The sequence below is a fragment of the Trachymyrmex septentrionalis genome, unplaced genomic scaffold (assembly GCF_001594115.1).
Source record: "Trachymyrmex septentrionalis isolate Tsep2-gDNA-1 unplaced genomic scaffold, Tsep1.0 scaffold112, whole genome shotgun sequence".
Classification (NCBI taxonomy): Eukaryota; Metazoa; Arthropoda; class Insecta; order Hymenoptera; family Formicidae; genus Trachymyrmex; species Trachymyrmex septentrionalis.
In genome coordinates this window covers 214304-227410 of record NW_017304248.1, presented here as the reverse complement: position 1 = coordinate 227410, position 13107 = coordinate 214304, and the positions used below count along the sequence as shown (strand labels likewise).

Here is a 13107-nt window from a genome sequence, read left to right as displayed (position 1 = left end):
ATATATAAAACTAGAAAAAAAAATATATTTCGTTCTAACATAACATTTACCTGAACGCCAACCGCGTATCCTAATACCAATAGCAACGGTGGTGTACTGGAACCTTCATTATAATCAGGATATAAAGCAGGGTCATTTATGTCTGCGTATTCAAATCGCGCCCATGATATGGTTTCCTTATTATCAGAATTGGATACTCCGGCATATCCCTGTGAATAATTGCAAACATAGTATACTTGGAGATACTTGAATTATAATATTGAAATCATTTTAATTAACTTATATATACCTGTGGTACTATATCATTTATGATCCCAGCAACACTATCAATGATTGATCGATCTACTATGGGCTGAGGTGAAACGATTTGAGCTCCTTTATGCACACCTCGCCTTGGTGATTCCGCAGACATTTTTTATTGCCAAATTAGAATTTTATTTATCTATAAAGATGGTAAAATCTTGAGTAGAAGATCAATCTTTTCAATTTATGTATTAAAAGCTTGTATATTTTACCATATAAAATATAAATTGTTAATGCAAAAAGATCGTAGAAGATAATATTTATATGTAAATTAAATATTTATTTTTATTTTCCATTGTAGCTGGTTTCCATCAACCCGGATTGGAGTAATGCTCTACTATCGATTGACATTACATGCTCTATCAATAGCAAAGCATACAATATCCAATTCAGGTTGATGCAAATCCACTACAGTCAAAAGTACTATTAGAGATTATAAACTTAGACATTTAAATATCACACGATAGTCAAAATCTCCGCAGTAAACTTGTATCTCGTTGATGACTCGACTTTTAAAAAATCAGAAACCTGCGTTTCAAAGACAATTATATCGAGATATATAAAACTTATAATTAAAAACCTTATCTCGATATTCTTATCGACAACTTCAAAATACAAACAAACTGATCCTACAGAAATTACAAAAGCTGTATTACATAGAAAGAAAAGGCTTGATATCGCGCGACGTTCGCAACATCGATAAGCAAGGACAAAGGAAACAAAGGATTTCTGCCAAATACGCAAATCTCTATCGCAAACGGACAGAGCGATCCGAGGACGGTCAGAGAATGCTCTGAATATGACATGCAATATAAAACCTGGTCTTCCCCGTTCTTGACGCACTCACCAATCACTAGTAGGAGAGAGCGAGGAGAGAAATTATTCGCGTGACGAGACGACGACGACGGGCGTGAAGCGCGACGTTCGCATAATCGTTGCGCGAAGGACAAAGAACCCAAAGTGCGACCGTTCGTAGCCACTCGACAATTTCGCGGACATTACTTGATTACTGTACGTCGCGACGCCGCCGTCGTGCGATCGTCGTCGTTAAAATTCGGAACGTTCGACGAAGCGCCGTCATCGTCGACGTCGTCGTCGCGCGATGCATTATTCAACACGTTCAACACGCACGAAAAGTAGGAAAGCGTATCGGGCTGTCCATATAATAGTGGTGGTACGACGGTGTTGACGACGGCTGACGGAACGGTGCGGTACGGGATGGAGCGGGAAGGGAAGGGGGAGTCTATTTTGTCAGCCGTGTAGAGTGAAAAGGGGGTGGAGTGGGAGAGGGAAACGTTGCGTTGCACAACGCAGCGCACAGCTGTTGGCTGTGCGCGAATTGCACGTTCAGGGACAATCAACGGGGAAGGTAGGGCGATCGCGACCGAGCGTTCGTTGCGTCGCCTCTGTAAACAAGATCGCGATAGGTCTCTTTATTTTAAAATCCCTAAATATGTTTATCGCTTAAAAATACGATAAATATATATATATTCGGATATTTGAAAAGAGAGAAATCAAGGATGCCGAGTGCAAAGAGTGCAGGCGAACGGAACCTCGGTTGAACCACCGCGAAATACGTAGAGAAACCAAATTGGAAAACAAACACGGACCGACTGATCTCAGACGCGCAAATATTACGTATGCTCCGCGAACGGTTTACGCAACCGCGTTAAAAAAGCGACGAAGGTCCTCGGACCGCGCGGAGATACGGAAGAGGCGGGGGATAGAAAGGCAATCGTCGGAGGAACAAAGGGAAGGCCTCGCTTATCGCGGCCGTATCTTTTATCGTAGCATTTGTGCGGAGCAGATCACTATCGAACAACGGGAACACGAAATGTATCAGTGATCGATATATTTCGTGCGGGGAAATCGGAATGAAGAGTCCACCGTATATAACACTTACTTCACAAAACTTGATCGTATTTTCCCATTGTCGAGGGAAGAGAGAGAGAGAGAGAGAGAGAGAGAGAGAGAGAGAGAGAGAGAAAGAAAGAGACAGCCCACTACTGCACTCCGCGCGCGCGTCACCGCCGCCGTTGTCCTCTCCTGCGTCTACTGCGTCATTCTACTTCCCGCAAACAACTGACAGCCAACAAACGATAGTAATAATAATTGACAATGACTACGATGTCACGTAATCGCGCACACGGAACGAGTGCTCTCCTCGTATCGTCGGGTATAAATTTTCCTCTGTCCCCCTCCGCGGGAAAGTAGGAGACACAGCAGCAGCACAACGGAACGGTACCTCCCTCCGTCGTAGTTCTACGTTCTGACGGATGACGGGGGTCTCAAGTCGAGGACGATTTCACAACCGCGCGCCGAGACTTCGCTCTCTTCTCTCTCGCGTCCTTTCCTCCGCTCGGCTGTTCCTCTCGCAATTCTCTGCTGCTGGCACGGCGGGTATCGTGAAGCGACTACGACGACACGTACGATACACGCGCGTCCGTACTCCGTCCTCCTCCCTCGCACGCACGCACACGTAGACAATGGAGGAGTGAAGGAGAAAGAGGAAGGGAGAAAGACTCGGTAACTCCTCACAGTTTCCTGGAAACGGAAACGGATGAGAAGGCGCAAATATTAGGCATGTATATAGTATACGCTTCGTTGCGCCGTTACTACGCTCTGCTCCATGTCAGAGGAAGGAAAACAATAATCAGCTGATTCGACAGGTAGGTCTTACTCCGTGGGGCAGAGGCGGGAGACGGCGAACGATCGAAATAAATCGAAGCGAAATTCGAGCGTCACGAGTAGGCGGAGTAGGGACGGAAGTGATTTTTACGGATTTTTAAAATATCGGTTATTCTTGGCTTATTATTTTTGAAGGCTGATCTATCGATTTTAGGTTTTTTTTTTCCCCCTCCAATGAATATCGGGGCATTCGTGGCTGCGTTCCGGTATTCACTGCCAGCAGTACCAATATTGAAAATCTATAATATATATTACACGTATTATATGGGTTTTCAACACTGGTAGTGAAGCAGAACGAAAGTCTGCTACGCCATCTACAGCGCGACTACAATCTCAGATTTAAAATAAAAATAGTTAAAATTCAAATTTTTTTTCGTGGGATTCTTCAAATTGTCTACATCAACAGATTTAAGTGCAGTTCTGAAGGATTCCGGTATTTTTATTTTATTATTATTCATTTATTTTTTTTCATTTTTAGATTCCAGGGCGTTGCTGTAACTTAAAAAAATCATCTTCTGTGAAGTTAATAACGTAACTATCGCATTGTAACATAAAATTTAAATCTCCTAACTTTAACTAACTTTTTATTTATAAAAATAACTTAATAACTTTAATTATCTTTTTATTGCTTTGTCTTTTAATTATTTGGGAGATTTTTAGAACGTATTTAAAATAAGATAAATATATTTTATCGTTCTTCATCGCTTACAAAATATTATAAAGCGTTATATCTTTAAACATCTTTAGCTTACGAATTAAAATGTTATAAAATAACTTAGTTTATGACTACATAAAATAAAATTTGGTTTCACTTTTCACTTACCGCAAATATTTTTCTTAACTCTAATTTATATTTTTTTGGTTTTTTGTCTTTATTCTTTTGATGTCTTTCCTATCGGTACCCTCTGAATGTTTGGCTCCAACGGAAATAAAAAATGTACCCTCCAAAATTTGCTTTGGCAGAATTTCTGGCACTGGGATTTTATCCAATACCACTGCTGACGTTGTTACATCGCCAACCAACGTTAATCGTTCCGAGCTGCAAATGAGGGCGATCATAAACTCATCGCCTGTGAAGAACTTGGCCAATCCAGGTTCTGAGTACATTGTTTAACGATGATCATTGTTGATCGATGTGCTTGCTATAAAAATGAGAAAATATTAAAAATGTATAGTTATTTATAATTAAAATTATTCTATCGTTTCTATTTAATTTATTATTAAAAGTAAGAATCTTAATTCTTGTCTCACCATCTGGTTGGTCTCGATGTGTTGGTTTTGCCTTCTTTCTTAGTCTTCCTTTCCTGTACAAAGCATCTAATTTTTGTTTTAATGTTTTAATATTTATCGCCCGTTTATTTGTCGATTTTTTCCGTGTCGGCGAATAATGTTTATCTAACTTATCTGTATTTATTGAAATGACTTTATATGGAAATTTTGATCATTGCATTTGTGGATGGTTGATTTGTTATTCCGATTTTTATCGATTGATTCTGCGAATAGAGTGGCAAGTCTTTTAATCCTTCCGGTTGCGTCCGCATATCTTGGTAGAATTGAATCGCATCTTGGGGGAGTAATTTCGTATGCGTATCTATAAATTTCGCCTTCAACTACGTCGTGAACAATGCTCGTTTCTTTTCCGGCTCACTCGTTGGATATTTTTGTATTAAAAACGCTGTCGTTACGCGACGGTAGTGGTTCGCCGGTAATGCTTTTTATCTCGTCTATCGATATGTATCACCGATGTGTTTCTTATTACTTGCCTTGCGATATTCATTGATCAGTCGGGTGACTCGAATTTCCCTCTTGTTGCTTTCATCTTCCAAATGATTCAAATCCTCTTCGTCAGTTTCTTCGTCAGTTTCTTCCGAGATCGGCGACATCGATCGTATGAATTCGCGTAATATTTTAACTCTGTTTTCCACTGCACTTCTCAAATGTCGTTTTCGCTCACGTGATTTTATTCTGTTCTCGATTTCATTGAGTAGCCTTTCTTCTTCCCTTCTCATTTCTGATAGGGATTTGAATGTTTTTTCATGTTGTTCGGTCATTATGATAAATTTGCGCAACGTTCACATTCCTCGCGAGTGTTCGAATGAGACTGTTACGTAGGTTGCATTTGTTTTCTTTAATAATCTGCAGATTATTTGCATGTGTGGCTGCACTGCTCGGCAAGTATCGCACACAGATATCGCATCCTTTTCTATCGATTTGTGTATCGCGCAATCTGATTGGTGTTCGCTGTTACTTTGCTCTATGCTATTTTTCCTATCGAAATTTCTATTTTTATTTTTATTTTTACGGGTATCGTTATTTATATTTATTATATTAATTCATTTATAATGTATAAATATTTATATTTTATAATTTATTTATATTTATAATGTTATATTAACGAATATATATACTTTTAAATTTAGATTTAGGTTCGTATAGTTGTTCGTATTTTCTGCCATACTTGAATCGATTTTTCTATAGAAGAATCGATATTGAAAGAATCGAAAATTATAACTTTATAACTTTCGGTTGCCATTTCTTCATCAATTTAACTATTTTCTGTGCGTCTTTTATTAGGATTTATTATACTATTATTTTGTGACAACTTACCTTTTATTTTATTTTCTTTCTGTTTTAGATGTAATGCTGAATTTTATTTTTTGTTTTCGCCCATTCGAATTAATTGACAGGATCTGCTTTAAATATTGAACTTCTCTTGGATAGAGCTTCTCTATTTTGTTAATTAAGATCTTCTCGCCTATCCAGATTGACAGGACTTTTGACGATTGTTATTTTCTTCACTTACAAGGAATTTTGGTTTCTGCTGCTGATTATAATCTTCTCCTCGTTTATCTTGACTGACAGGACTACCTGATGAATTAAGGATAAATGTCGGATTTTGTAATTTTTTGTCTTTGTTACTAATAAATTAAATTATCACGTTTGTTTTTTAAACATAGATATTCGAATAATGATTCATTCTGTGCAACTGCATTAACTTTTCTTGTCATACATCTTAAAATTCATATATTCCTGTTTAGTTCATTTTGAAAATTATCTTCTTTTGCTTTTCCTTATATTAATTATTAACTTTTTGAATTTTATCTTGTGTTCTTTTATCTTTCGAATTTTTCTAAAATGTTCTGCTATCTGATAATTTCAACTAATCTGTATATTTAATTTTTTTCTTTGTTGCAGATTTTCTCGTGCATGTAAAGAGGACGAAAATGCCTTTTTAATACACTATCGAAAGCATTTTTTTTCTCAAGCTGCATACAACGATCACACAATGTTTTTCGTGACCTGCTTTAATATTGTTGGGTTGATATTTAATGTTGCTGTCACCACCGCGCACCCAAACATCTTGCTGATCATTGTAGACGATCTGAGGACTACTCTGGGATGCTACGGTGACGCCAATGCGTATACACCAAATATAGATGCCTTGGCTGAGGATGGCATCGTTTTCACTGAAGCATTCGCACAGGTCTGTGCTCTTTATAAGATTATTTTAACTTACGATCTTTGAACTATTTTGCCTTTTCTCTTTCGAATATATATGTATATAAAAAGCGAATGATCATATTTTGCAGCAAGCATTATGCGCACCCAGTAGAAACTCCTTTCTGACTAGCAGAAGACCGGATACCCTTCGACTTTACGATTTTTACAGTTACTGGCGCGACGCGGTGGGTAATTACACTACATTGCCAGAACACCTGAAAAACAATGGTTATACCACGATGTCCATAGGGAAGGTGTTTCATCCAGGTATAGAAATGTGTACTAGGGGCTTTGCACAATCGAAGGGATAGAGAATAGAGAATAAGAATTTCAATCTTATCAGATACTTTGTATTCAACATGATTTCTGATAGATTGAAATTCTTATTCTGTTTTCTCTGTTCTCTATTCCTTTGATTGTGTGGAACCCCTCATAAATCCCATGTAGATAACATGGATATTGCATAAGATATCTAATAGACGTCTTTTAGACATAAGACATCTAAAAAAAAAAGACGTCTTTCAGATATCTTTAATGCAACATAAATGTTATCTGGGATCTTTCCTGCTTGAATATAAATAGAAAGCTGATCTGAGAGCAGCCAGTCTTTTTCGTGAAACCATCAGAATCTTGTATACCAGCGCACCAATGATCATTTTAGAGATATGGAAACTAGGCATTACCACCGCGACATTACGACATCACGAATTTTTACATTTTATTGCCATTTATTTTTATTATTGCCGAATGAATCATTATTCTCCTCGCATTCGATTGTAGTAGTTGGTCGATTTCTTACGGCTTAAGACTTAAAACTACTGTAGATCTGGGCTTATTTCTACTGCATACTAGACGCGATAAACGATAAGTGAGAGGCGATATTCAATGAAAGCTCTGCTTTTTTTCACGTGATGATGCAAAGCTCTTTTATAAAATTTAGTGATGTGTAAATTCCAGTAAATCTTTTATAAAATATTACAATCTAGTTTTCAAAATAATATTGCTGCAAGATTATTGCAATATTTTGTATTTTAAGTGTATATATATGTATATATGTAATTAAGTGTATATATGTAATTAACGACAGGTCATTGACACCTGAAAAGTGAAACATTTCGTATAGGTATAAGTTCTAACAGATCTGACGACAGTCCCTACTCATGGACCGAGAAACCTTTCCATCCGTATACAGATCGGTACAAAAATGCTCCAATTTGTAGGATGGTCCCGCAATCAAAAGCGGCAACGAATCTCGTAACGTACAATATTTTCTTACGTTGCAACTTACACAGAAATATACCTCTGATGTATCACATTTACAGATATGCCCGGTACGAGTTTCGGCCATGCCAAACAAAACATTACCTGATCTCGAAACGTTACGAGAAGCGAGAAGATTTATAAACAAACACAAAAAAAATGTTAATCCTTTCTTTCTTGCCGTTGGTTTTCAGAAACCTCATATACCTCTGAAGTATCCTGACCACTATCTAAGTATACTCTTCATAACTTTTATCAATACATATAAAATTAGAAACATTACGCAGTAAATAAGAATAAATTGAAATGGATTCAAATTTTCAGAAGTACGCATTCGAAAATGTTAAATTGAATCCTTTTAATCTCAATGCATTTATTTATAAAAATAAAGAATAGCATAAAGTACAATTTTATGGCTTTTTCAATCTGAAGAAAACTTTAGTTCTTTAATTGCATCGTGAATACTGCTCAATTGAAAATTCAAATCTAAATATAAAAAAAGTTTTTCCATCCATCTAAAAATTAAAGATATATAGAATGCTAATAAAAAGTACATACTTGGATGATTTAAATGGATTAAAATATCAGTTCTTTTTAATCCATTCTCGTTTATTTGATGTATAATAAAAGATTCCTTAGAAATTTATAAAATTATGAAATTTTAGTTGCACATATAACGGACATTCTGATATATAATATGCTTATTTTTTGTTGCTCGAATTCACTCTAAAGCAAAATCCTTGAATATTAGCTCCACAAAAGGAAATAATAAAAAATTTTAAAAGAGAATTTATTTCTTTTAATGAAATTTATTGATTAGAAAATAAAAACTCCTTTAAACAAATGTTTAAATAATTATAAAAAATGTATAAACAAAAGCAAGATTTTTAGGCATTGATTTTATCCCTTTAAGACAATAGAAAATTATTTTTATTACAACACATATGAGAATATTCTTTACATATTACCAGTAATTTTATATCATAATTTTTTGAATTTTTAAGTTAAAGATCTTCATTTGTTAGAGATGAATTTCTTTATAATAATTTAATAATTTTAGTAATTCAATATTTTTTACGATCGTAAAATAGATGAAAAATGATGACGAATAATGTAAAGTTTGCGTTATAAACACGATGCAGAATATCATCCTATACGAAAGTTCAAGATGCCCGAACGATACAAATGGCCAGATAATGTAAATAATGTTGCCTATAATCCTTGGACCGATCTCCGATGGAGAAAAGATGTGGCAAAGTTAAAATTAAAATTTCCATGGGAAAGAATACCAGGTATACTGCACTATGCATATACGGATCTGACAAAATTATATGATTAAACTTTCGCATAGAAGTAGAATGGACGAAACTAACATCTTTCCATGATTCGCCGAATTTAATGAAACTTTGTACATTTATAGACAAAAAATAATTAAATTATTTTAATTTCGTATTAATTTTTTATTAATTTTACATATTGATGACGACCGAAGTCCTATTCTTGAACAAATATCGCATACGAAAATAGCAATTCCATATACAATCGATACTAATCACGGTCAAGAAATGATCATTTTCGTATGCGAAAATTATTCGTATGTGTTCAAGAATAGGGCCCCGAGTTGTAATCAAAATGTCTATTTTCACGTATTTTTATAATTATAATATAATAATTACTACGCAAGAGATCATACACGCATGCTAAGCTAGAAACAATGGAAAGCACAGGCAAATAGGAACAAAAAATAACAAACTTCAATGTATCAGAAGCCATTTATATTAAAATGGACGCTTTCTGATAAACTTGAAACTTTTTATTCCCTGTTCCTATTGCCTATGCTTTTCATTGTATTTCCAGCTTTATTGTCCCTTGGCAGTTATCACTATTTTCAGAAAAGTTTGCTAAGCAAATTATCCAATCATATTACGCAGCTGTATCTTACATCGATAATATGATCGGTAAGCTTATACATCAGCTACATGTCTCGATGATCCGAGAAAATACTATTGTAATATTAACATCTGATCATGGTACGTTTAATCAATGAAATAAAATATATACAGAGATGGGCTTTAAAATGAAAAAACAAAATGCAAAGTGCCAATTTTGTATTTTGTTTTTTTTTTTTTCATATGGCGGGTTAATTATAAGACCTCATAAAGGAAAATGACGGATACTCTTAAAATATTAAAAATAAAAAATAAAAAAAAACGAATAGATACAACATTCAAAATTAAATAATATGAGAATATAAATATTTATAAAAAATCATTTAAAAAGTGCCCAATTTATATTTTATATTTTCAAATGAAAAAGCTAGATTACAATTATTTTACATTTCCTATTTTAAGTAGGTCACTCATTTTGCCTATCTCTAAGTATATACAGCAGTCGTATATTATATAGTAAATTGATATTAAATATATAGGTTGGGCTCTTGGAGAACATGCTGTCTGGTCCAAATATAGCAATTTCGACGTTGCTGTGCATGTACCTTTGATAATATCAATTCCAATGGTCACATCTGATTTTAATTATGATGCTATATCTATAAATCATATGAGATATAATGCACAAATTACAAACAATGATAAAATAGAAAATAAAGTGAACTTGAAATACTTATTAAATATTGGAAAAATTGGCGCTTCAAATATAAGTATAGGATATGTAAGGAAACATAAAAGAACTCTCTTCAGGACATACATTCAACGAAGACATAATAAATTTATGAGAAGCAATGCGTTACATTCCAAAAAGCACTGTCGAGTGACAGATGCTATTGTGGAACTTGTCGATATATTTCCGACGATCGCAGATCTAGCGGGTGTTCCCATACCGATATGTCAAGTTATTAATAATACAAACGATCATTTAAAAAATATCCTCATTCAAAACAAAGTCCCCAATCCTTGTAGCGAGGGTATTACGCTATTACCACTTATAAAAAGTACTTTGCAATGTCAGGTAAGGCATATTATTTATTGTATTATGAATTATACAAACGTTTTATATAAAACAAAAGTTCTCCATCTTTATAATCTGTCCCTGTTAATTTGTAAATATTTCAGAGCATACCTTGGAAAAAAGCGGCATTCAGTCAATATCCAAGACCAGAAATTCAACCTATGCTCCATCCTAATAGCGACAAGCCCCGTTTGAAAGAGATAAACATTATGGGCTATACTTTAAAAACTAGCGATTATCGTTATACCGCCTGGATACCATTTGCGCATACGACGTGCAAACCAGATTGGGACGTTATTATTGCAGAAGAATTATACGATCACAAAACGGACAGAGCGGAAGATTTTAATATAGCAGCCTTGCCAGAAATGTTAAAAACGAAAAAATATCTTAGAGTGTTGCTAAAAAATGGATGGAGAAATGCTCTTCCAAGATATTAAAATTATAATATAAATATTTCTATATTACATCAATATAGTATCTACTATCATATTTCTATTTTAAATATTTAAAACATTTCTTTGTCTACATGTGGCATGCAATTAATAACTAAATTGGCAATAAAATTATAATTTATTTATAAGAAAATGTAAATAAATGTATAGAATTTATTACCATTATATGTATCTATCGAAAATGTTTGGAAAATAAATATTATATACATCACCGTAATGGATTAAAACCAATTGCATCCTAACAGTAAATTTAATAAATTGCAAAAAATTGTAAAATATAGATTTTTATATAATGATTTTTATGATTCTTATGATTCTTAAGTAAAGTCTCGGTATATGTAAAGGTTTGGTAGTACATGTGAATTATATGAGTTTTTCTTGAATATCCTTCTTAATACTCTTAAAGTACAGCCTCGTTATGTAAACGTTTGGCGACATATATATCCTTAAACATATGATCTTATGCAAAGTGAAGGCACTTAAACTAAACCATTTGAATAACTCTTTCTGACGATAAAAAAAAATACTTTAAATAAAACTTGATTGAATTAAAGAGGAACATCCAAGAGAATAAGATTTATTAAAGCATTTCTTTTAAACTATAACAAAATGAAAGGTTTATTCAGGTCTATTTTAAGTGCCTCATTCTGTATTATTCTGCATTACATATTAAAATTTTGAAAAATATACAATGCACAATTTGTCTACATAAATCTAATTATACAAATATTAATTTTAACATACTGTACTATTATTTTTTATTACATTGGAAATGATAGAAAATATTTAAAATAATATTTTCGTATACAATGCGTATTCCTTTCTCAGTTTATAACTAATCAAAATTTATATCGATCTGCAGATAATACTATCTCAACGTAATCAGTATAAAATATTTATATATGAAATTTACTCCTCTTGAATCTTACTGTTATCAATTGGTTGCGCAGCTATTTGTACGCTACTCATCCCGCTCTGACGTGTTATTCCAGTACTTGTAGTAGGAACTACCTATAATTTTATATATATATGTAGAGCGTAATTACACTTAAATATTAGGGAGTTTTTACAATACCGTTTATCCAGATACAGTGAACGCTAAGGACACATTATTTTCTTCTCAACAACTAATTAAGAAAAGGATAATATGACTTTAGCATTCACGTATCCACTGCAAAAACTTTCTATCATCATATTCAAACAAAACGACAATGTAGCGCAATTACCGTACCTCTATTATATCCTGGTCCACGGTTCCGCCTATATTGTTATTCGACGAGGTATTCTGTGTTGAAAATAAATTTGGAATTAAATCTGCTTGTGCATCGTTTAGTTGCGCGGGTTTATTCGCGTTCACATAATTCATCGATTGTCCAAGCAATTGGCCCAACTGTGTGACTTGTGGCTACAAAAACATATTCAATATTTAAAAAAAATGTACAGCTCAATATATATAAACAAACATTTATATTTACATGCATATTGCTCGTTACTGGAACTTGTGGCCTTTGTTGAAAATTCGGCGCTTGTGGTCTTTGTTGAAAATTCTATAAAATATTATGTTATAAAAATTATACGTATTACATTTTATACAGATGTCTCACTTTAATCTATGATCTCTTTTGTCTTTGCTAGGTAAATACAAATAAAAAATATATATATATTTTCGGACAAAAATTGTATGACAGCACAAATCATGAAAAAAATCAATTTTTGAAAAAATCAGTTCTTCGTGATCATATGAAGATTCACTTTATCAACTCACATAAGCATTTATTGATTTATTCGTTGGAATCGTTAATATTTTTAATTTTTAAAATAAATTATTACCGGCAAAAACGGATTTTGTACTGGTTGTACAGGTTGCTTATTGTATAGCGTAGCTTGTTTTTCCCAATAATTATACATTTCCACTATAGCTCGATTCGTCATC

The 13107-nt window shown here is 33.8% G+C and overlaps 2 protein-coding genes and 1 pseudogene across 5 annotated transcripts in view; 1 reads left to right on the top strand and 2 right to left on the bottom strand.

The window, feature by feature from the left end:
- The window catches only part of LOC108752145, a 12076-nt gene extending 9832 nt beyond the window's left edge, over positions 1-2244 (bottom strand). Inside the window, exons 1-3 of one of the 3 annotated variants that reach the window (XM_018492799.1) lie at positions 2207-2244; positions 290-442; positions 51-209 (exon numbers count right to left, since the gene is read on the bottom strand). In XM_018492799.1, the coding sequence (XP_018348301.1) occupies positions 51-209; positions 290-412 (282 nt within the window). In that variant the 5' untranslated portion in view covers positions 413-442; positions 2207-2244. Of the gene's footprint in view, positions 1-50; positions 210-289; positions 443-1150; positions 1769-2206 lie in introns of those variants that run through there. The other 2 variants (XM_018492809.1, XM_018492818.1) reach the window with 2 other exon arrangements.
- Positions 2245-2904: 660 nt separating this feature from the next.
- LOC108752158 (iduronate 2-sulfatase) lies at positions 2905-11192 on the top strand. 2 transcript variants are annotated; one of them, XM_018492827.1, is made up of 9 exons: positions 2905-2972; positions 6187-6475; positions 6582-6759; positions 7616-7746; positions 7815-7986; positions 8895-9044; positions 9645-9782; positions 10181-10719; positions 10824-11192. In XM_018492827.1, the coding sequence occupies exons 2-9, from the start codon at positions 6278-6280 to the stop codon at positions 11157-11159; spliced, it is 1842 nt and encodes a 613-aa protein (XP_018348329.1). In that variant the 5' UTR covers positions 2905-2972; positions 6187-6277; the 3' UTR covers positions 11160-11192. The 2 variants fall into 2 exon arrangements, with proteins under 2 accessions (XP_018348329.1, XP_018348334.1); XM_018492832.1 differs by lacking the exon at positions 9645-9782.
- LOC108752170 lies at positions 4052-5069 on the bottom strand (annotated as a pseudogene).
- Positions 11193-13107: the final 1915 nt, after the last annotated feature.

What these genes read in the sequence shown, in the direction of transcription:
- LOC108752158 (XM_018492827.1), top strand. Translation starts at nt 6,278, where the DNA reads ATGTTTTTCGTGACCTGCTTTAATATTGTTGGGTTGATATTTAATGTT. An exon ending in AGGGAAGGTGTTTCATCCAG is followed by an intron (nt 6,760 to 7,615) that starts GTATAGAAATGT and finishes CATTTCGTATAG; the next exon opens with GTATAAGTTCTAACAGATCT. An exon ending in GTATCCTGACCACTATCTAA is followed by an intron (nt 7,987 to 8,894) that starts GTATACTCTTCA and finishes AACACGATGCAG; the next exon opens with AATATCATCCTATACGAAAG.